This window comes from Rhamphochromis longiceps, linkage group LG23, assembly GCF_057381845.1.
Source record: "Rhamphochromis longiceps isolate RC_006_pf linkage group LG23, R_longiceps_female_GT1.1, whole genome shotgun sequence".
In the NCBI taxonomy this organism is placed as follows: domain Eukaryota; kingdom Metazoa; phylum Chordata; class Actinopteri; order Cichliformes; family Cichlidae; genus Rhamphochromis; species Rhamphochromis longiceps.
This window is the reverse complement of record NC_140578.1, coordinates 993,929-1,017,736: the sequence shown is the minus strand read 5'-3', so window position 1 is coordinate 1,017,736 and position 23,808 is coordinate 993,929. Positions and strand designations below refer to the sequence as shown.

Here is a 23,808-nt window from a genome sequence, read left to right as displayed (position 1 = left end):
CACATCCCATAAGACTAATTCCCCTATAAGAGGAGCATTCAGTCGGAGGCTTATTTGGCTTCAATAAAAGGGTTATTGTAGCTAATCTCAGTGAGTCTGGGAGTATTCCGGACTTATATGACTCCTCATACATGTTAAGAAGTGGCAGTATTAATTTATTTTTAAATGTTTTATAGAATTCCATTGGAAGTCCATCAGGACCAGGCGTTTTACCGCTATTCAGGTCGTCTATGGCTTCTGACAGGTCTTTTATTGTTAAATGACTATCAAGGGCTGTTTTATCCTCTTCTGAGAGGGTTTGAAATTTTAACTGATCAAGAAATGCATCTTGTGTTTCTCTGTTTCCCGTATATTCAGATTGGTATAAAGATTGATAAAACTCTCTGAAATTTTCATTTATTTTTAAAGGGTCTGTTGTTATAATACCCAATTTGGACTTTATGTGGGTGATGGCCTTTTCTGCTTGCATCTTTTTTATCCTCCAGGCCAATAATTTTCCTGCCTTCTCTCCTTGGTCATAAAATAATTGTTTGGTCCACATTAAACTTTTTGCCACTTTCTCTGCTGTTAATTTATCATACCTGGCTCTTAGAATAGTCAGATTGTTTAGTTTAGTGGGATCATTGCTCTGGTAAAATTCTGTTTCATTAGATTTAATTTGCCTTTCTAATGATTTTAATTCTTGGTTATATTGCTTACTCTTGTTGCTACTGTAGCTTATAATTTCCCCTCTTATGTAAGCTTTAAATGCTTCCCACCTAATACTAGCTGTGGTTTCATCTTTATTTATTTGAAAATATTGATCAATGCAAGTTTCTATAAATTTGACAAATGATGGGTCCTTTAACAAAAATGTTTGCATCCTCCATCGCTTTACACCTTGATCAACTTCGCCCAATCTAACTGATAGACATACTGCTGCGTGATCACTAATCACAATACTGTTATACCAACAGTTCTCAACACAAGGTAATAACTCTGTAGAGATAAGAAAGTAGTCTATCCGCGAATGACTTTGATACGAGCTAGAATAACATGAAAATTCCCTGTTATTTGGATTCCTTGTTCTCCAGACCTCATTTAATCTCAAATCTTTCATATAGTTAAAAAGTATTTTTCTAGTCTGGGTATGAGTAGTGTCAGTTTGAGACGACCTATCCAGGTTAGGGTCCAGGGCGCAATTGAAGTCCCCTCCTATGATATAAAGGCCCTCCAAGGTTGATATTGTGAGAAATAGATTTTCATAGAAGGATGGGTTATCCTCGTTGGGGCCATAGATATTTATCAGGTTTATTTCTAACATGGAGATACGGCCCTGCACAATTACATATCTCCCGTTTGGATCTGTAATCACCCTCGTAGTTTGAAATGGGATTGACTTATGTATAAGAGTAATGACTCCTCTGGCATGTCTAGTAAAAGAAGAGAAATATACCTGACCCTGCCATCTTTTGGTTAATAAATGTATCTCTGATGCAGTAAGATGAGATTCCTGTAGGAAAATAATCCTAGAGTTAAAATGTTTTAGTCGGTTTAATACTTGTTTCAGTTTAGCTAACTTCCGTATCCCCCTAACGTTCCAGGTCGTAATGTTAACCTTCAAAATGTTCTCTTTAGTTGTCCTCTCCATAAAATATTGTCAGACTGTTCACTTAAATAAACAAAGTAAAGGGAAAATTGAAGAAGCAGGTTTGCACATACATTCACACACTCACACATACCAGATAAAGAACTTGTAAACAATTTCTGATTGAACATTTGCATTTCCTTGTTGGAAATGTCTCCCCCCTCCCTTGAACAAATTATTTGGAGGGCGTTAATCCACATCACTGAGGAGTAACTAGTCAACGCGACCTCTCCAAAACCCCATAAATCAGACAGTGTACACTAACCATACAACGATACTGATTCTTCCCCCACAATAAAGCAAAGTTTACCCTTGGTAGGACAAAACAAAACAAAACAAAAAAGACTTAGGTGAGGTTCAGCTGTTAATCTACAACCCAAAAACGATTGCAATCAAACTTAGAACGAATATGCACTTAAAAACGCCCAGTTATGGTAACATAAGTCCCACATAAATTCGAGCTCAAAATTTTATCTGTCTCTTATCAGTGACTCAATTACTGGTCGGTTATGTTGAAGCAGAGGCAGTCTTATGGAGTGTCTTAATGGTTAACCTGTTGTTTAACCAACTCACTGGTGATGAGCATCCTCTGCTGTTTCCTTCGGCAGATTCTTGTAGAATTTTTCGGCTTCTTGAGGTGTTGGGAAGAGGTGGATCTTCCCACCGTACAGGATTCTGAGTCTGCATGGGTTGTGCTGGAATCCACGGAAGGCATTGATATCAATAAACAGTTTGACAACCGGGTGAAATCCCCGTCGGATCCGAACCGTCTCCGCAGACAGATCCTGTGCAAATGTGATCTTGGCCCCATCATGTGTAATTTGTTGTTTTCTTGCTTCCCGATATACCAGTTCCTTCTCTTGGAATTTTAAGAAACGAATAAGCACCGCTCTGCTCTGGTTTGGTTTCCCGGAGGCAAGCGTGCGATGCACTCGCTCCAGTGTGAATGACTTGTCGGGCGCTAGCCCCAGCCACTTAGGTAGCATGATGTTAATAAAGTCGAAGAGTGATTGTTGCCCCTCTGCTCCCTCTTTTATGCCGAAGATGCGCAGGTTCTTTCGTCGTCCGCGGTTTTCCAAATCATCTGTTTTGGCTTCAAGAAGTGCGATTCGTTTGATAGCCGAGTTCAGTGACGTTTCTGTTTTCTCAAGTGTGCTTTCAACTTCGGCAATGCGGGCTTCGGCCTCTTCGATATGAGCCCCCTGGTTCAATATGTCTTGCTTTACCTCCGAGACTTTACCCTCCAGTGCAGTCACTGCGCTCGCCATCCCAGTCAGTCTTATATCGATGCTGTCCAACTTGGCTCCAAAATCCGACCGGAGTGATTTGAGTTCATCCAAAACCTCGGCTATGCTAGCCATGTTAGCATCTGTGTCGGACGTTGATGGTATAGCGCCTGTCTTGCGTCTTCGGGTAAAGATGTCACACTGTTTCACAGATGAAGCTTTTGACATGTCAGTGCCGTATATTCCAGACCACACTAACAGCATATGCAAGGGTTTTTTATAGAAAGTTTGTACACTGTCCTGAGAGCGACCTCGCTAAGCTGCCATCTTAATGCTTGGCCACGTGACCCCCCGAAAAGTACATTTTTAGTTTTTGTGCAGTTCTATCAGCAAACACAGCGACGCACACGCATCATTTAGTCATCACTTAATGACATTCTCAAGATACATTTAACAGTAGTCTAACAAAGTAAGAAAAGTTGTATTTATAAAGCACCTCAGAGCCACTGTGAGAGATAAAGTTGTGTTTTAGCAGCTTTTTAAGCCACAGATCTCTGAGTCGGTGGGAGGCAGATCAGAGTCCGCTGTGGCAAAATGCTGCGTCTCCAGTGGGTGTAAGCCTTGACCACCAGACCTCAGGGACCTGTGGGGATGATTGGACATGTAAAGCTCTAAAAGTCCAAACCAGCATCTTAAAGTGGGAGGCCAGTGTGAAGAGTTTGACCTGTCGTCATGTGTTGAGTTAAATCAACTAAAACAATGATACAAAATCTTGTTTCTTTTGTTTAGATGGCTGTGAAAAAACCTTGAGTCATGTTCAGGGATTTATTTAGATTAGATTAGATGAAACTTTATTAATCCCTCGGGTGGGTTCCTCCGGGAAATTCAGTTTCCAGTAGCAAAGCACCGAAAGAAGTTGCATGTTACAGATACATTAAGGGGAATGAGAGTAAGGATATAAGCATAAATACACCATATATACACATATATAGATACAGAATATACAATATGGATAAAATATGTCACACATATTTATGATGAAATGTGTGACAGCAGCAGCTTGTATACACTACTACCACCTAACATTGTGTGTTTGAGATTTAAGCTTTCACATTGACTGACTACAACTGCATGTGAGGCCTTCAGAGGAACATCTGTAGATTTCAGCTGCACATCTGCATGACACCGTGTTTACACATGCTTTGAAATTTGGACACCCTGGAGAAAAGAGCGGCTGTCATGTCTTCTTATGTTGTAGTTTTGCTCTTATTGCCTCCAAAGTCAAACGTAAGCAAAAACCAGCTTTTCCACCATCTGTTGTGTTGCTGGATTAGTTATGTCAAAGCAGCAAAGCCACTTTTTAAACAGCCTCTGCACTTATATATACTGACGATGACATTGAGTAGTGCTCGTTGCTTGCTGCTTAATTTAGATTATGAACTAGTGAGCTAGTCTCTTACGATGAATGTGCGCGTATCACCCGCAGAGTGACGTCCGGCCCAGCTGATGTTTAGCGTGCTCTAGCCTCGTGAAGGCATTGTTGCGACTAAAAAAGGTTGTGCACTGTGGCGCTGCTCGCAGCCTGTCACTCATGCATGCTGCAGTGCGCCGCACACACCTGTGGTCTGCTGGTATTTTGGATGAAGAGCGATGCACCTGTGTTCCTGTGCGTGCACTGAGCCTGTATATCATCTGTCCTCGTGTGATTTGTGTCTTGACATGAACGGAGTGGAATGAGGATCTTTTTTTTCCCCGTGTGGAATTTGCCGTCATGTGCTGTCAGTTTCCCACTTTTAGTGTGTGATGTGTAGCAACATCTGACCAACAGACTCTGAGTTTAGGTTAATGAGAACCAGGTGGAACCAGTATTTCCAGCGTGTGGACAACAAGCATGTGATCCTGTAAATCATATCAATCATGAGCGAGGAGCGGCGCACATTAGCGGACACATGACAACAACAACACCGTCCGTCAGCGGGCCACGAGCCAGCGAATCCAGTACACAAACCACCATTTTGGAGCTGCTGTTTCCTCAGTGTGGCTGCTTCTAAAATAAGAAACCCAGGAGGGGAAAAGCTCTCCAGTGAATCCTTCTGTAGTTTATACTGCTGCTGTTTTTACACAATACACGGTGCTGGGATTGCAAAATGAGTGTGAAGTTCAAGCTGTTCCTTTGACAAATGGCTTTGCTTGTTTCCCACATAAAATATAAGCCCCCAGGAGGAATGCTGGGTTAAGTCGCCTTTATCGCCAAACATCTCTCTTCCTGCTGCCTGCCTCGACCAATAACAGCAGAGCGAGGGGGGGCTGGTTCCACTGAGCTCATGGGGGACAAGGATGCAAGTTTGCGAGCTGAGTTTTAATGTCCATGTGCAAATATGCGAGCAAGGCCAGAGCTGCGTCCCATTGGCTGTTTTTGTGCCTCTTTTACTCCCAGGAGGCAAGAAAGGGAACACTGAGGTACTGGGCCGGGGCTAGAAAGAGGGCGATGGTCGGCATTACCACAAAGGAGGTGGAAGCGTTGGGACGGGTTCCTGTTTGTCGGTTAAAGCAGAAAATAATCTGTTGCACCTGCGACAAATATTTTACCTCATGAAACTTTGTACACTGGTTGTTTAATATTGAAGACGACGCTGCGTCAGTGGAGCAGCCTGCGACTGCATGGACGTCCACCAGCGTCCTTCTGAACATCGACGGTCCCTCTGATGCAGCTCGGAGTCTGTGCGCCTTCAAGGTCGCCTCTGCGGTTGCGACCCCTCTCATTATTGGATAGCAGTGATGGATGTGGAGAACAGCTTGGATGACAAACTCAGCTCCTAGTTGTCTTCGACTGGACGTATGTCTGTAGGAGGCACTGTCTGGCGCTATACTGCACGTGCTGATTGAGACAGATGCTCTCGGCTCTTTGTCTCACGTATACCGCTGACGGAGATAAATGAGTCAGTAGCTACGACACATGGAGCGTCTCGCCAGTTCAAGATGATCGTATCTGCATGGTGGCTGTTTGTTTGATCTTTAGGAGAAATACTGAAATTGATCTTTATTGGAGTTGAAATAATTTTGACATTTTGCGTTTTTTTTTTTACAGGGTAAAGTTGATTTAATTTGACTGAATCTTATAATAACACTAATAATTATGTTTCCTATTTTCATTAAAGCCTTTATGGCTGAATTGTAAAGCAAACCAAACTGATGTTAGTTCAGCTACCAGCTGAACTGATTCATGTCAACATTAAGTTTCAGCTCATTGTAAATCTTTTTACTCTTGTTTTAGAGCCAGCTCCCATTTCTTAGTATTTTGCGTCAGAGGAGCCAGACTTTCACGAGGGTTTTATAAAGTTTTTCTTTGTACATCGGCTGCTTTTCCATTCATGTTCAGTCTAGTCCTTGTACCTGACCGTTTTCATAGAAATGCTTATGCACTCGCTTATGAATCTCTCAAGCATAAAAAGACACCCAACCTAAGCAATGAACCAGTGTTGTGTCTGCACACAACCGATAATTTAGCAAAGAACCGGTTTTTAATTGTACGCAAATAATTTGTTCCATTTCTGCCAAAGACAACAGTTTAAAAGACATAAAGCAATGTTTTTGCACTAAGCATATCTCAGATTCAAGGAAGCAGCACAAATGAAGGGCAGAAGAGTATCTGAAGGTCACAGGAAAAACATCCAGCATCAGAAATGTGCTACGAGGAAGGGCGGCAACATTGTTAACGCAGTAAAACAGACAAACCTGGATCAAAAATAAGTAAATAAATCAGCCATGACCTCCACATTACTGAAGCAGTGTGAGATCATCTCGACAGAGACGAGAACAAAAAGGCGGCCAACATCCAACAAAGAGCTCTGAACGTCCTCTCACAGAAAGGCAAAGAGCGCTCGTCTCACAGAGTTCACGCTTATATCCTGTCTTTACATGCAGGTTTGAATAAGTGGCTGCACCTATCTTCTATTTTCCTAGTAAAATATAAAGAAATGAGCGCCGGCGTTCTGGTCTCACAGTTCTGTGTACGGCGAGGATGATACAGGACGGTCTCCTCTGTGTTACGTTTGGTCAGCCTGTCGACAGGTGAACTCGGCCGCGGCTGCTGATGTCATCGGTCAGCGGCACCTGTTTACTGTCTCCCCTCGACCGCTCAGACGCTCCCCTCTGTGCTGATTTAATTTAGTCCTCATTCTACTTTTTACTGTTTACCTCCGCCTGTCCAATGTTCTGCGGCGGAGAATCACATCTGTTGTACAGCGGCGTTGTGGTGTCGAAGCGAGTATCATATTTAGAAGCTGGCCGCAGAAGCTCGGGTTTTACTGCAGACTAAAAACTCATTGAACACTTTGTTCTTGCTTATTTTGTTACGCCGCGAGCAGCCAAGCGAGCTGCGTGCTTCGCGAAGCTCGTCGCTCACGTTTTTCCCATCGCTCCCCGGCGACGGGCGCTGGAGCGGTTTATATAAAAAGTGCACTTCCACAAACTTCTCCCCGCGCATCACATGCGAACGTTCTTCCTCCCGCTCACACACGGATCTGCACACCAGCAGCATTTCTTAGAATAACAGCGGTGCAGCAGCCAGCGGAGCTGCAGGGCGCCGGGCTCCTCTGTTTGCTCTCATCGTGTTTGTTTTGGCAGCAGCTCGAGAGAAAATTCTTGTCTTTCATTGTTTGCTACGTTTGTGTGTAAATCTGCTTCGTGGTTCAGTTACTCTAATGTGTGATGTTACGATGTTCACGCCGCTGGCCTTGGTGCGGTATATTCTGAGCCAGTTGGGGCTCGAGGATCGTTGGTTGGATGGAGTCTGGCTGAAGTACGTAAGCTGTCGTTTTCAGTCTGTCACAGGGAAAAGACAGAGCCGAGTTTAGGAGCTCAAGCGTGGACTCTGGTGCTTATTTCTTAGAAATGCTCTCGCTGTATGACTGCAACGTGCCGTGTTATAATAATAGGATCCTGTGAAGCACGTTCCTTACACTGAATACAGTGTTTGCCATTCGGGTCTCTCAGCATTCAGCACGATGAGAGGATGGAAACCAGTAAAGTAGTCGGTGTACACTGGAACACGAGGCTGCAGTAACATTGAGGTCAAATCCATGCTTGAGTGAGACTCGCTGGGATAAACAGGCTGCTGTTTCCTCAGAAATTAGGCCCAGTTCACCAGTTTGTGCTACAGAGAAATAAACTGGTGTGTTTAAACTGCAGTGTTGAGTTTTCAGAGCGTTTTCGTCTCTTGGTAACAACAGGCATAAATAACAATGTCAGCTCGGCTTCTCCCTGTTTACCTCTGGCTGCTGTGTTTCTCTGTGCACCACCCACACACCCACCCACTCACTCCCACTGACGGTTGGAGGGGGCCTCTGCTGACAACACCTGCACCTCCAAGGATGAGCAGGGCCTCTTCAGCCCCCCCCCCCCTCGTGTTGTATGTGCTGTGTTCTTTATTCTTTTGTCCTTCACGCTGGTATGAATTATTATTTCTGTGCACGCACACACGTATGGTGTTATGACACAAACAGGTACTCCTTTGTGGTTGGATGGTTCTCCTCCAGAAGTCGCCTGCTGGGAAAATCCCTCAGCTTGATTTTGTTCCCCCAGCCCAGGCCCCTGAAGGGACACCATGTGCCTCAGTCTGGCTTAAGATCCACGTTAGGCCCAGACTGCAGCTATAAGAGAGGCGAGCACCTCCAGTGTTGTTGGAATAAAGTCGTAGACGAATTAAAGAGCTCGTTTGCAGGTGTCCAACACGCACATGTAGATTTGTACCAATCTGGAGTTTAAAACACTTTCTGTCATTTCCAAAGACTCACTTATTTTGATTGTGCAACTCTTATTTCACTCTGATTTTACAGAAGAGAGGATACCGTGTCCTTTATTTATTAGAGGTGGGAATCACCAAACATCCCACGATACGATATTATCACAATACTTAACGCACGATACGATATTATTGCAATTTTTTAAAATATTTTGCGATATTCAGATTCTGTACATAAAGGTAAACTTCATCAATATTAATTTTATCTAATATCAAAGTCTCACACTCAGTCTTTCTCTCATCTCAGTTTTATTGTTGACAAACTGAACGGTTTGTATTACAGTCTAGTCCAACTTAACTGAAACCATCTGGTACAATTACAGCTATTCTGAACTATGCAATATGAAAACTATGCAGCCCCTTCAGCAACTGAAGAATTTGAAAGTAAATTAAAACAAAATATAATTTTACATTAAATAAAAAAGTTTTAAACGTAATTAAAATAAAACATGTCTTAAATTAAAATAAGTAAACTGTCATGTTTATTGCTGCCAAAAAACAGTTAAACACATTTGACAGTGTCAGGATTGTTGCTCAGAAAAAGGATCAACATGCTCTGAAGTCAGAGCACAAAAACCTTTTTCTGTAACAAAATATCGATTTGTGCCGTCCCTGCATCGATACATTATTAGCAAACAAAATATCACGATGCTACACAGTATCGATTTTTTTCCCCACCCCTATTATTTATGACATGAAAGTGGGCCATAAACATGAAGATGTTTGTTTTTTGGATACTTTGAGGGAATATTGAAACGCAGAATTCAGGATTACTCAGTTCAGACTCACATTTGCAGAAATTAAAGGTTTTGTTTCTTTGTCTTCTGCTGCCAACGGTGAAAAAGCAGCTTCGGCAGGTTTCCTGACAGAAACGGTGAGGGTGGCACTAACCTGGACTTCCTGTCACGTACTTTGAAGCAGATATATGACGGGCTTCAATATTTCATGTAGTGCTCTTTACAAATAATGTTTTTACGCTAAAGCAAAGTTTTATTTGTTTTGCTAATTTGTTCAAACAGCTGTGTTGATACTTCTGAGGGCGTTTACTTAGATAACAGCTCGTAAACCAGAGTGAGTGAATGTATTAATTATAGTTTTCAGGTGTCCATATAAATGCAAGAACAAGTTTGTTGGTAATATTTTAGATATTTTAAATAGACCATAAATGTATTTGATTTTGATTTAAGCTGCAAAACAGAAAAGCAAAGAGTCACGAATCATCGTAATGACTCTGTAAGTGAATAACATGTCGGCTAGGGCTGCCACAAACGATTATTTTGATAGTCGATTAGTCACCCATTATTTTTGCGATTAGTCGACTAATCAGATCATCATCCATTGGACGTACAGCTTATTGCACCAGCAGCATCTGCTCTTATATAACTATCATTAGCTTACAGCTTTAAGTGTTTAAGGTCTGTGCTAACTAGGGTTGCCAACCGTCCCTTAAAATACGGAATCGTCCCGTATTTCGAAACAAAAGTACACGTCCCGTATTGAGCTAATAAGGGACGCACTTTGTCCCGTAATATAGTGAGAATCAAAAGTAGTCTATAAATGTTTATGGAATTAACGCTTTGTTTGAAAACATAATTCCCAGCCCCTCTCCTGCTTTGTGACCAATGAGCTGACAGCACACTTATGACAATTCGAGTATGACAATTCAGATTATCTCATTGGTCGAGGAAAGGTCGCTTACAGAGAAAATACCGGAAGACAACAGATGACCACAACAACAAGCATGGCCAACAGGGAAACAAACGCCGACACTGCGGTGCAAGTCTCGGATGACAGTACACCTAAAGCTGGGCAGACACTGTGCGATTTTCAAACTGCACGATTGACTCGCAGGGGTTAGAAGTTCATAGGTCACGATGTACTCTCACACTATACCGCCCGATGCTCTGATGCGACCTGAGAGCTCACACTGTGCCTCCATAAAATGAAGGTTATAACAGACAATCTGTCGCTCGCTCTCTCTGTCTTTCACTCACACAGACACACCACCACCATCAACTTTGCTAAATTGCTAATGAAAAACATTGATCAGCTGTGATTAAGCAGCATGTAAATCCAACTATTTTCATGGTTGTTGTGGTCGTGATAATTTTGTGATGCCACATCGAAAAGGCTCGGATGAGCTTTCTAAAGTTCTACAAGTTGTGCCTCCATGGCTTGTGTCCAGATCACACGCTGCACAGCCGTGCTGCTCCGTCTTTTTCACCGACGTTTACGTGTTTGCGCGCGAGCAGTGTGAGCGGCTGTGGTGACACCCTCACGAGCGATTGATGATCGGGAGCTGGTCGTGAGGTGTTAATCGCTTCTCGTTACCCCACGTATACTACACGATGCACGATGAAGGCCAAAATCGGTCCGATCACTCAAAAATCGTCTCAAAATGGGCCAAAAATCGCACAGTGTGAGCCCAGCATTAGAGCAGCAATGTTTGTTCGCTCAGAGAAAGAAAAATAGGCTGCAAAAGCACAGGGAGGAATGGGAAAAGGAAAACACCTGGCTGGAAAAAGTTAATATGGGCATGTGCAGTGAATATCAGCGCTATGTGGCCAGAAGTGTGATAATATAACTTATTTTGTGTAATAAACATCTGTAAGGATAGATGATTACAACAAATAGATGACTAATACATAAAAGTAATACATAGATGAATAATGATGATGAGTTATGATGCGTAATCATGGGAACAAGCGGGTTTACAAACAGGAGCAGCTGATTAGCATTAGAAAAGCTGAAATAATACCTCAACTGAAGCCAATTGTACTAAATGCACTATATGTGCACAGTTACAAGAATATTTTTCTTTCTATTGCTTTCTATTAATTTATATAATTTTAAGTTAAGCAGGACAGAGTTCTTTTAAAGAAAGATTTACTTATATTCTCAAAAGTTAAGCATGACAGGCTTCTGTTTAAGAAAGAGACCTGTTTTACTGTGTTAATGTTGTCATTTTGAGCTAAAAATAAATGGCTAAATGATCATTTGTTTCACATGTGTTCATATCACAAAGAATATGCATCTGCTTAAATCAACTTCAAGTCAAATGGTTAAAAAATAATTTCACACACAAAAAAAGAGCTACCACACTGGGAAGCATAGCTGGACTGGCCAGCGGCCCACCGGGCATTTGCCCGGTGGGCCGCTGGCGATTTTTTGTTTTTATGGGCCGATGGATTTTTTTTTTTTTTTTTTTTTTTTTTTTTTTTTTAGGAAGGGTATATATAATGAAAGGTGTTGGATTGGCCAATTGGTCATGATCGACTCTGGGCTGGACCAATTACAGCCGAGGAGGCTGGATGCACCCTCCCCCTTGTTTAGCAATCACGTGATTTTCGCGCATTGCATGCCGGGAACTCGTGGCAAAACAATCCAAGTACCGCATCAAATGCAAACATTTGCAGCACCGCAAAACGTTCATTCTCCGGTTCCAATACCTTCTTTTTTTTCTTTGCCGCACAAAAAAGGAATGTACAAAACAAAAGGAGAACAATGCCGGTCCGTACAAAGACAGACTCGACGAAAAGACAAAGAAAAGATACGAGGAAAAAATCAAAGGAGTGAAAGAGTGGACAAAAGACGTCAGCGTGCTGCCCAACTTTCACCACGCTCAGATTTATAATTATACGCTTCTTGGAGTGAGTGCATACACTCATGAAGTTTAGTAACTTCAGGTCACTGCAACAAGCCCAGGTACAGTTTACCGACGGATGGGTACAGGACCTTGAAACGCACCGTGTAGAACGAAAGACTATTGTACATATCATAAGTTTACCAGTCTCACAAATCGTCTTCATAAATACACATTCATTAACAGTTTATTAATAGGACCTTTGAGCTCAACGGTAATTAATTAGTAGTGGAAATAATTTCTGGTAGTGTAACAGTGTTTGTGGTATTATTCCACTTGCCACAAATATCAGTGTAATGGGGAAACAGCGCCCCCCCTCTCGGTGTGGCTGGCTGCAGTAATCGCTGCCAGTCTGCCGTAGCCATACGAGAGGTGAGTTGTATTGTTCCGCACACAATATAGCTAAGTAGTACAGACACATAAAACATGTTTGATTAGCTGAAGAGCACCGAGTGTAATAAGTGCTTAGTGTACACATGTCCAACACCAGTTTTATGTACTTTTCATTTGTTTATTAATGTGTGAACCTGTATGCTAAAGCGGAATGCTAATGAGATGTTCTGCCGTAGTGTGCTGTGCGGAGTGGTGTGTGGCGAGCCTGTGTACTGATAATACACCGTTGTTTCCATTCAGGTACATCATTTGTTGTTGCTGTTATTTTATTGTATATTAGAAATTGTAATATTGCTGCAGTAATCGCTGCCAGTCTGCCGTAGCCATACGAGAGTGTGCTGTGCGGAGTGGTGTATGGCGAGCCTGTGCACTGATAATACACCGTTGTTTCCATTCAGGAAATAAAGTGGCAACGATCGATCAGAGACTCCTTGTCTTTTTAAAAACACTACACAACGCAGAGTCGAGGAGTCTGTTTGGGCCGAACTGTTGCAGCGGGATGAAGCAGAAACCGGTTACAGTAGCATTACAGAAATGTAGCAGTGACAATAATATTGTATGTTGTAATCGCAATGGACAATTAGTGATACAAAACAACTGTTTTATCTTGTGAATAAAAGTATATGGTTTTGTCAGTGTACCATGGTTATAACAGAAGTGAAACGCAATATTGTGTCAGGACAATTCACTATTTATGCACAATAAACACAATGAACAAAGGAGCATAGCACGACAATTTCTGTTCAGCGCCAGACTTGCTTGTAACCTATATCACCAATTATGTTAAGAAAAATGACGCATTAACTACTACAAAACTCTGACCTTTGTGGGAATGCTTGGAGCAGACTAACATGTGAGCTGGAGTGTTCTGGGACGTTATATTTGGTATATCCAGACCATCCGTCGGCTCTTACTTCGGAAACATGGCTTAAAAATTTTCACTTCAACGACGTAATCCGATAAAAAAAAACCGATCTCTTTACCCGTCGGCTTCCCGTGGCTGTCATGCGACCGGCTATTGCAGTTAATAATACAACAGCTTCTTGCCATTTTTTGGGTTTCTTATTATCGCTGTGTAACTGAGTTCAATTGAAAGCCTGCGTGCGCTAGTACCTCTTGCCACAAGTTCCCAGAATCCTTTGCGGTTTTATCCCTGAATGACGTCACATTTCAATCTTTATCCTGGTGGCAGCCCTAGCTTGATTGGCACAATCACAATCACATTATTGTGATCATGTGATCTTACAAAGCTTCAAACGATGCGTCGACTATTAAATTAGTCGTCGACGATTTTAATAGTCGACATAATCGTGACTAGTCGACTAATCGTGGCAGCCCTAATGTCGGCTACTTAATCTTGCTTTTGAGGAGACGCCCCACAAATTCGAGGAGAGGAAAACGAGTCTGGGGGAGGGGACGCAGTCCTGCCGCTCTGTGCTGGTAAATCCACGTGGTTTGGTTGTCGTACTTCGCTAAGTGTTTCCCCCACAGTGGCCGCGTGCCTGCACCGCCTGCTCGACCCCTCGCACCCCAGGCTTTTTTCTGGATCTTTCCTTTCAGCGCGTTTTCCTCCCTTTGAGCTTCACCCTTCCGCCTCGCCCCCCACCTTCCGTTCACCCGTCGCCTCTCCCGTGTGTCCGTATCGCTGCGTGCATTTCGCGCAGGCTGCATTGGCCTCTGCTTTTCCTTCCTGGCGCTTGTCAGCGCCGTCGTCATGCCAGGGCACAGGGAGTCAGATCAGATCTTATTCTAGCGCGTCCATATCACTCTAGGTGCTGCTGCATGATACGCGTGGCTCCTGGTAAGCTGTAGTGATGCATCTCCTCCCCTCCATATGTAAAGCTTGTCGTTATAGGCATGCACACGCGTGTAATCCCCCGGTTCTCTGTTTGGCAGTTAATTGTGTGCTTATGGCAACTCTCTTCATTCTGGCAGTTATTGAAACTAAGATTTTAATTAGGGGAGGTTTCAGAGCGGCGTGCGCTGCATTAATGTTGAAGTGGTGGATCGGCGAGCAGTAAGTTATCATCCCAGTCAGCTGACGTTAGGGTCCTGTTGAACATGTAAACTCTGTGGTATGCGTTTTATTCCTGTTCACACAGGAACGGGATGTTTTTGGGACACTTGGATTTAGTTGAACCGTTTGTTGGTCACCTGATGGCACAGCTTGTTCCCAGAGATGTAGCCGGTAGTTCGAATCCCGTCAGTGCACGTCCAACGCTCTTTTCCAGTCGCAGTTATCTCGACTCGACCGTGCTAGGTTTTTGAGGTTTGAAGCGAGATGACTTGGGCCAAAAATGTGACATCAGCAGCCTGAGTGACGTGGTAGGATGAGTCACGAGAGCGACTCCTTCACAAGACTCAAATCCGCCATTTTTTGAAACCTGGCAACGAGGGTAACGGCTGCACCTAAATCAACACCGTGCAGACGTTTACAAGCCGGCGTAGCATCGCCTCCATCGTTGGCTTCTGTTTGTGTCGCATAGAAATGACATCACGGCCGCCGCTCACAGTGAGGTGGGACTGGAGCAGAGTCGGTGCTGGTGGGAGAGACGCATTTCTCTCCTGGTGGATTCAGTCCTGAGGTTTGACTGGTGTCATCAGCACTTCCAGTTCAGGACAAAAGAAAAAGGGGAACGTGATGAAACGCCAGAGTACGGGATGTCTCGATATTTCCCAAAGTCTTCTGATCCATGTGAGTCTGAGTCACTGTTGTGATTATGACTAACACCCTCCATGATGAGCCACACCGGCCCCCGGAGACACCACGGTCGGGTGTCTCAGCTGTTTTCATTGGCTGCTCGCTGCGCTGATGGAAAGATGGCTCTCGCCGTTTGATAACCACAGCTTTATTTTTCCTTGGGAAAAATGTTCTAATCTGTATATGTTACAGTTTTTAACCAGGTACGTTTCAGGTCGGTGGCTGCTCTCTACACACCGTTGTGCACCTGATCTTATTTACTGTCAGCCTGTTACGTTACAAAGATTTGTGCCCTTTATCGAATGTAATTCTTCCAGACTTTAGTCAAGCAGCAACAGCACCACCATTGTTGTGTCGGGTCAGGGGTTAAAGGGCACGAAGGAAGGGTCTGTTTTCTTCCAACAAAGGAACGTCATTAGAACATGTTTGCAACACGTGAGCCGTGTGCTGTGTTTTCAGTTTGGGAATGTGACAGGCCTGTTTCTCCGAGTCGTGATGAAGAGTTTCCCTCCTTCCTCCCAGACTAAAAGGTTCTTCCTGAGGCCCTGTGGGAAGCGAGTGGAAGGAGGAGACGGGCAGAATGGGAGTCTTCCGATTTTTGTAAAAAGAGCAGAGGGGGCATGTTTTTAACTGAGAGCTCTTCAACTTTAGCTGTTTTGGTTTTTTGCCACCTATATTTTTCCATCTGTCGGAACGAAGCGTTCCCTTGAAATTCCTCAAGTCTTTAGAAGCCCTCCCATCTTTTCTGAAGCTGCACGATTGACATGTGCATCCACATTGTGCTCTTCTCTGGGCGTGCACGCACGTGCGCACACCTCTCCCCATGCACCGTGGCTCTATGTAGTGCTATGCTGTGAATATGAAATAGGACAGCCAGCATCTGCACTGCAGCCATCCCGCCCTGGCCTCACACTGTGACTGCTGCTCGCTGCCGCTGGTCGGCCTGCACAAACACACCAGCACGGAGCTTTGTGCGCGCGCTCGTGTTTTCTTGTCTGTTCATTTGTTTGTGTGAAATCATTTCCTTGTTTGTCCTGCTTTTGATTTCAGGCAGACGTCGTGTTTACCTGCAGACGCTCTGTGCGTGTTTGTCTTCACGTTTGCCCGCATGCTCGCTGCTACCTTTTAATCTGCACGCAGCATCTGTGCTGCCGAGTGTAACGCAGTTAAAGGAAAACAGAAACTTGGCTCCAGCTTTCATCGTGTCGCTGAATAAAGACCACATGGTCCAGTTTCATTATTGGTTTGTACATTAAATATTATCAACCAGAGAAACACACAACAAGCAAAAGTTTAAGTGGTTCATTTGTGTCTTAATAACAAGAATTTAATCAGATAATCTGTTTATTCATTACTTATACAGTTTGTTGATGTCCTTTCAAGGCTTCAGTAAAAAGTCAGTTTCTTGGCATCCTGGACTCCATGCAGCCCTCGCCTCGGTCGGAAGGTCTACACGAACTCAACGCCCCTGAAATACAAGAAAGCCTGAAAGAGGAAAGGAGGCAGGGAAGAAAGAGGACAGGAGGAAGGGAGAACTGTGACAATCGGGCCTTTGAAAAACTTGAGGAGAGAGAGCAATTTGAGTTGTGTCTTTGACTTTCTCTGTGTCTAATGTGAGGAGATAATGGGCGGCTGAGGCAGAAGGAGAATGCTTTAAAAAACACCTTAGTCATGAGCGGGCCACGGCGCAGCACCGCCGATTAAATTAACCCGATGTGGACGGGTATTTATCCAAGAACAGCTACGGTCCATAAAACGGCACCGAGCAGCGCCGGGCAAAGGTGTCGAGTCACCGTCTGCAGAGTGTTTTACATGTAAGCTTCAGACAAACAGGAGCTGCAGGTGTTCAGGTTCCTCCGTCTGACGGCAGAGTTTGGGCCTGTGGGATTATTTCCTCCTCGTCGGTCGCTTTCACGATCGATTCATCGTAAACTGTTAAAGGCTGTGTTTGTGTGTGTGTGTGTGTGTGTGTGTGGATGCGAGTAGTCCTCTGGGTTAAGGAAAATCCTGAGGTCTGTGATGCAGGTGTCTCACTGTCTAGATGAATGTTTTGTCCGCCGTGTCTCTCCATCACCTTCCCACCAAACTACCCAGTCAGCAAATCCTGCAAGACTTCTGTGTGTGTGAGTTTATGTTGATCTCAGTGATGTCTGACTGTTTTGTCTACCACTCTGTGTGTGCGTGTGTGTGTGTTCCCGGCTTGTTTTTATTTGCGGGTGTATTTCATGTTTGCGTCTAATGTCAGAAAAGCTCGAGCTGGTGGCAGTGCGACAAATTAAAGCTGCGTCACAGAGGAGGGGGGAGCAAGGAGACGTGGCTCGTCGCAGGATAAGGGTTAACAGGGATCAGTAGGTTCGGAGGTCGGTAACGACACGAGCATCAGAAAGTTGCAGAGAGTGTGTGAGTGTGAGTTCAGTTCCACCCTGAGCATCTGCAGTGAGATCCGGTGACTGGGGTTTTCTCGGCGGGGTGATTTATCACCTGCGACGAGACGCACTACGGTGGGGTGGGACCGAGGGAAAGGAAGGTGCCGAGGAGGGTCAAGAGGGGGGGAAAGAAAGAAGAAGAAGCCGAGTGGAAAAGGTCAAAGTGGTTGTAAATCTTTACGGGGCAGAGAGATGACGGGAAGGTGAGGCGTTACCGTGAAAGACAGGACACGAACACAGCCAGAGGGGAATCTAAGAAAATGCCTGTTGGGAGCATGCAGCTAATTACTGCAGACGGTCTATGTCTGGACTCGTCTCCATGGTAACAGGACGGGCCAGCAGGGCTGGCCGGCGCACAGGAAGACACAGACGAGGAAATCGATGAACAGACAGACAAAGCGGGGAGCGAAACCGCGCTCATTAAACCACATTCCCCCCTTTTCAAACTGTTTATCTTCGTGTCTGCGTTCGTGAAAATGAATTAGCCTCACGTTAAGGAGAGCTTCAGCTGCAGCAGGCCGAGCTGGAGATCACAAGAGATAAGGAAAAACAGTAAGTCTGGCCATGTGTGGAAAAGGTTTCTCCGTTCTCACAGACTCAGTTTCCTTTCATTGCGATCGATGGACGCTTCGATTAAACTTTGTAGCACTGAATCGCAGCTGTAGAAGGAGCGCTATAGCTGCACGGCTGTACAATAAAGCACGCGTGTGCTTGTTCGGCCATTGGGGTGCTGCAGGGTCATGATGACGGGCTATCAGAGAAGGAGGTGCAGATATTCGGGCCTTGCTTCTTGACACTCGTTTGGGGAGACCGGCAGAACGCTTCTGTTTATGGAAGTGGAAAGAGTCGACATGTTGAGACGGGCATGTCAGATATGTGGCAGGAGCGTGCGATAGGAGAGAATAGTGCGCTGTGAGGTATATACCCTGATAAAAAACAAAGCACACAGGCCGTAATGACACTACAGCCTGTGTGTGTTCTGTTTTCTAAGGTTTGACCTAAAGCGAAGGCTGAACTCGTGTGTGTCCGAGATGAACCAGGCCCTGCTCTTCCAGCCACTTCCACCCTCGGTGACCCAGCCTCGTTTCATTTTGCCAGCACACATGTTGCCCTTTGTTCTTCGTGTCACTTTTGTATCAGGTTTCTTGTTATAGATAAAGGTCGTGAGCGTTTCTTTGAACGCAGCTTGGCACAAACAGTCCATCGTCCCAAAAAGCCTCCAGGTCAGCAGCAGGTTCACAGCCAAAATCTTCCCGCTGTAAGGTGACCCTGCTCACCGCTGCACCACCCAACCCCACACCTGATGCTAAAGTCAGACCCCGTGGCTCGGTAAACCACCCGGTTTCATTTAGATGTCCAAACATGTTGGATCCGGGCTCCAGTGTGTGAGCGTCACACGGTCACTGACCCCGTGATGGATCCACGGGATTATAAAAATAACGCCGATGGAAAGGGAGGAGCTGTGGTGGCGATACGCTGCCTGCAGTTTGTTTTTCCTCTCTGCTGTCTCAGTATTTACTTATTAGAAGTGATACACGGAGCGCTTCTCAGGAAACGGCGATCAGTTCCTGAGAGCTCGTTTGAATAACGTTGTTTGCAGCTCTTCCTCTGGTTCGCTGCACTGTGAAGTTAGTCTCGTTTCTTTGGCAACAGCTCACCAAATAAAAAGTGCTGGACAGCGTACGTTTTTCTGGCAGATTAAAAACGAATAAAGTTTTGTTGTTTTATGCCACGGATGGTTGTTTTTGTAACAAACCTGCTGTGGTGCTTCACAAGGATTTAAGACTTTGTTCTTCTTCGTTTGAGGTAAAATGAGTAGAGAACAGACGGGCTTGTTCAAACACTGGTGTTCAGCCTCGATTCTGCAGTCGCTCATTCGGACTTCAGCCACTAGACTGATTGTTGACAGGAGAGACGGCGTGATTGGTGTGTGTGTGACCTGTGGGGGAATATCGGCTCGAAGCATAAAGGGTTAGAAAAGATCGGACGTTGGTGTTCGTCAGAGCCCGACTCTCCTCTCCTCCACCTTCTGCTTCCTCACGTCAGCTGTTTTCTGTCTTCCTCTCCACCTCCTGTCTTCCCCCCCTCTGCTCTTTCCGTAGCCTGTGTTGCATTTCCGTGAACGGCGGCGTGGCTTTCGTGCTTCTTGACGACGCCGGTGTCACTCTGGTCCCTCCCAGCAATCAGCGTGTTTTTGTTTACACCCGTTCCCCTCCCTCCAGTCCCTCAGGACAAATATCTTACATCAGATCACTCGAAGCATTTATAGCAGTGCTTTTGGAGCTCAGGACTCCCACCGTGGCCAAATATAGTAAACTGTGTGTGGATGAGTAAGAGCGTGCGTGTCCTGAGTGAGCAGCTCTGGGGTAAAAACCTGTTTGTTATTGTTCCCAGCTCTTTGCCTGTAGACACCGCGGCCAATTAAAGGGGAGGTTTTAAGTGTTATGAGCAGGAAGTGTTGCGTGTGTGGCTGCACGCTATTGGCTGCCCGGCTTTCTCCCGCGTTCTCCCCCGAGGATCGAGCAGCCGGGGCTTTTACGGCCGTGGCCAAATGAAAGGTAAACGTAGCACACCTTTGATCACGCCTCGCGTTTAAATACCTTTACTGGAACTGTGTGCATGCGTAAGGAGGAGGCGGGCAAATGATTCAATGACACAGTGAGGTTTTACGTGTGTTTGTGTTTGGCTTAATGAGAGAGAACCTCTCCAGGATGCTGCCTCCTCGTCTTGTTGTGCCAGCGAAATCATCCCTTCGTCCGTGCCTCCCCCTCCCCTTCCCCACCCAGCCAGCCAGCATGAAAACAAAACAAGGCGCTGTATGAATGAAAGTGGGAGGGGCAGAGTGGCCTAGAAAGGCAGGCAGGCAGATAGAGCGGTAGATAGTGGTGCAGGGCAGGGTGAGACTGGGATGGAGAGGACAGTGGAGTAGGAGGGGATGAGTGAGCGAGCGTGTTTGGCATAGTAGCTAACCCGCGTTAGTGTGAGCAGACACGGTCCTGCTGCAGTGGTGGTGTTTGTGCTGCACATGTGCAAACTGCACGCTGCTTCTGTGAAGAATAACAGACATTTTGTCGTCTCGTGGATTTGATTGAAAAAAATGAGCCTCTGTTTCTGGCTTTGGGTAAACGGATCGAGCCTTTAGCTTCGCCCCCCCCCTCGGCAGCCGGTCTTCCCTGGCGTGTTGGCTTCTTAGCTGCATCTGCTCCTTCCCACCTGTCCCAGCACGGCCAGGGTTAACCCTGGGAGTCTCTCCCCTCCAACATGGAAGAGACCATTCAGTGGGTGCCTCCCCCAGCCAGCTAGCACATTGGCTAAAGCTTAGGGTGGATCCAGAGGGCTGGAGCGATTCCCCGGCATGGATCTGGATCAGCCCTCCCCGTCACCATTATGCGGCGGAGTGGAGGGTGAGGGCGGGGGAGGAGCTGTGCATTCTTCTCGGTTGTGCGCAGCGGCACTTAGTAAAGAAGATGTAGAGGAGCGACCTCCGCATGAACTACCCCAGAGGACGGAGATGGTGTTTTTCCCTGCATTAGTCATTCTCCCTCTCCGGGGTTTTTCCCCCGGCTGCTCCCTTCATTATTGTTCCTTTCTTTAACCTCGTTACCCCACCCCATCCTCACCCCTAGCCACAACCCTGTCTGTCCCCTCCGCTTTTACTCAGGCAGCACAATGGGCCGCCCTCTCGTGCAAAAGGAGGCATGCTGGGGTGGGAAGGTGGGGGCCCTGGATGTAACCTTGGCAGCAAGAGTTGTCCTCAACAGAGGCTGCATCCCACAAAAGCTGCAAACATTGCCCCCCTGGCACCTTTTTAGGCTGTTCATCAGCGTGACACCTGAATAATGTTTCCCCTTCAGTTCTTCGCTGCTAGAAGAGCGATCGCAGCTCGGCTCACGCGATCAATTCAGACATCGCACACGCTATACAAGCACACGTCACGTGGGTTAACGGACACGGAGCCCTCATCCTCCAGACTAAAGCAGGACAGAGGAACATGAAAATGAGCTGAACCCGCCGGGGACACGGTGAGATGACCGAAGGGCTCGTCCGGTCGAGACGTGTTTTACTGAACAGGCTCTGAATTAAGGGGAACTCTCTGAAACAGTGTTTGTAACATTTTTACCACCTTCTCTAACACCTGCTGAACTTTCAGGCTTAAAACACTGATCAGTTCAATCTTCTTTTATTGCCAATATTTTACTATGAAGACCAACTTCCAGCCTTCAGTTATCACTTCTCCACTGCACAGCTGAGGGCAGTTTATCGGCGCTGTGGGCGCCGATGATAAAAAGGTTGGTGGTCGGTGTAACGTGAGATCTAATGAGTCTGTGGTCAGAGACTACTACAGTCAGCGGGTCAGACCGGACTGCTAATCTGATCACAGCTGACTCTTAGGCTCTTTCCCAATAGGTCCAAAAACTCTGGCGTGAGCCCGTGTCACATAGTGTTCAGCCTTTCAGCAATTAAGCCGGTTTCCTTGGCAACGTGGGCTGCTGCTGACCCTCGGGTGTAAACTGCTCAGGTGAAGTCGTACAGTTTTCCAGCCTGAGCTGGTTTGATTTGTGCAGTCATGTGTCCATGAAGTACGTAAAGCGCATACTTACTAATAACATGTTAGTCAGTTCAGTCCACGTCACATACAAACACACCCCCCCTCTGCTCCTTCAACCCCTCCCAGTATCCCAGTATCCACTTGCAGTGAACACTGGGATGTGCGTGCCTGAAGAGCAGACGAGCCTTTGTAGCTTCTCTCAGGTATGAGATGACAAAGTCAGTGGTGCAAATACCAGCGAGCGAACAAGGAAGTCCTCGTGTTTTGGGTTTTTTGACCTTTGTGTGGAGGTCAGACGTTTTCCATCTTGTGTTCTTCCTCATGGCTGCGCACGCTCCCGTTTTCTCTTTGAGCGACCGCAGCAATAACAAAAGGCCAACTACATACACACCTGTTTATAGTTCACGTGTGGATATAAACACCCAAAATGCACGCGGTTCACTCGCTGCTCTCAGATCAGTGCGAACCACAGCTTGGTGGCCATTTCGCTGTGATGTTTGGTGAGCTGTGAGATGCTAAAAGGAGCAGCAGTGAGCAGCTGTCAGCGCAGCCTTGTGTTTGAGCTCGTCACAGAAGCTGTCCGAACGGTGACGCCGGCGGGGGAAGCGGGATAAAACGCGTATGAGGAGAATATGTATGAGCTCACATTTAACCGCCTCTTCCTCCTTTCTGCTCGTCTCCTTTAGTGTGCGTGGACAACTGTAAGCACAGTGCCTGCACCCCCCAGGGCCAGTGCTGCCACGACCAGTGCCTGGGCAGCTGCTCTGAGCCGGGTAACGCCAGCAGCTGCGTGGCCTGCAGGAACCTCCAGCACGGGAACGCCTGCGTAGAGAAATGTCCTCCTGGATACTATATCTTCAGAGGGTGGCGCTGTGTCAGCTTTGCTTTCTGTCAGGTTGGTAATAATTGCAGTTAATCACCAGTTCATTAATAAACTCGTGTAATTACATTTTCCCCCCACTTGTTGTACTTGTTCATATACTCAGGACCTCCACAACCAGTGTAAGCAGACTCGGAAACAAAACCAGGACCGGGACTCGGGCTGCCATGAATACGTCATCCACAGCGGAGCCTGTATCCCAGAGTGCCCTTCCGGATATTCCAGTATAAATTCCACTACGTACGTCTGGCTGACACACGAACGCACGCACAAACCTCGCTGATGGTAGCTGTCGTCACATGGTTGTAAATGTCATCCCACCGCCACTCTGTGGTCACCGAACACATTTGCACAGAAGGGAACTTTACATTTGTTTGTTACACTCGATAAGTTATGTAGCGATGCAGGTAAGTCCCCGTCTGCTCCAGCTTCTCCTCGTGTTGCCTCTTAATGTCTTCTGCTCAGGTGTTCACCAAATCTGAAATGGGACAAAGAGCAAAGCACACGCAGGCATGGGGCAACCTGTATGTGATTGTTGGCCCCGCTTTGTGCAGTCCTTA

The 23,808-nt window shown here is 45.8% G+C and overlaps 1 protein-coding gene across 3 annotated transcripts in view; it reads left to right on the top strand.

Moving 5' to 3' along the window:
• Nucleotides 1-23,808, top strand: part of insrb (insulin receptor b) — a 75,957-nt gene that overhangs the window by 33,988 nt on the left and 18,161 nt on the right. Inside the window, exons 1-3 of one of the 3 annotated variants that reach the window (XM_085397179.1) lie at nt 13,936-14,493; nt 23,055-23,263; nt 23,355-23,488. In XM_085397179.1, coding sequence (XP_085253305.1) covers nt 14,475-14,493; nt 23,055-23,263; nt 23,355-23,488 — 362 coding nt within the window. In that variant the 5' untranslated portion in view covers nt 13,936-14,474. Of the gene's footprint in view, nt 1-13,935; nt 14,494-14,522; nt 15,388-23,054; nt 23,264-23,354; nt 23,489-23,808 lie in introns of those variants that run through there. The other 2 variants (XM_085397178.1, XM_085397177.1) reach the window with 2 other exon arrangements.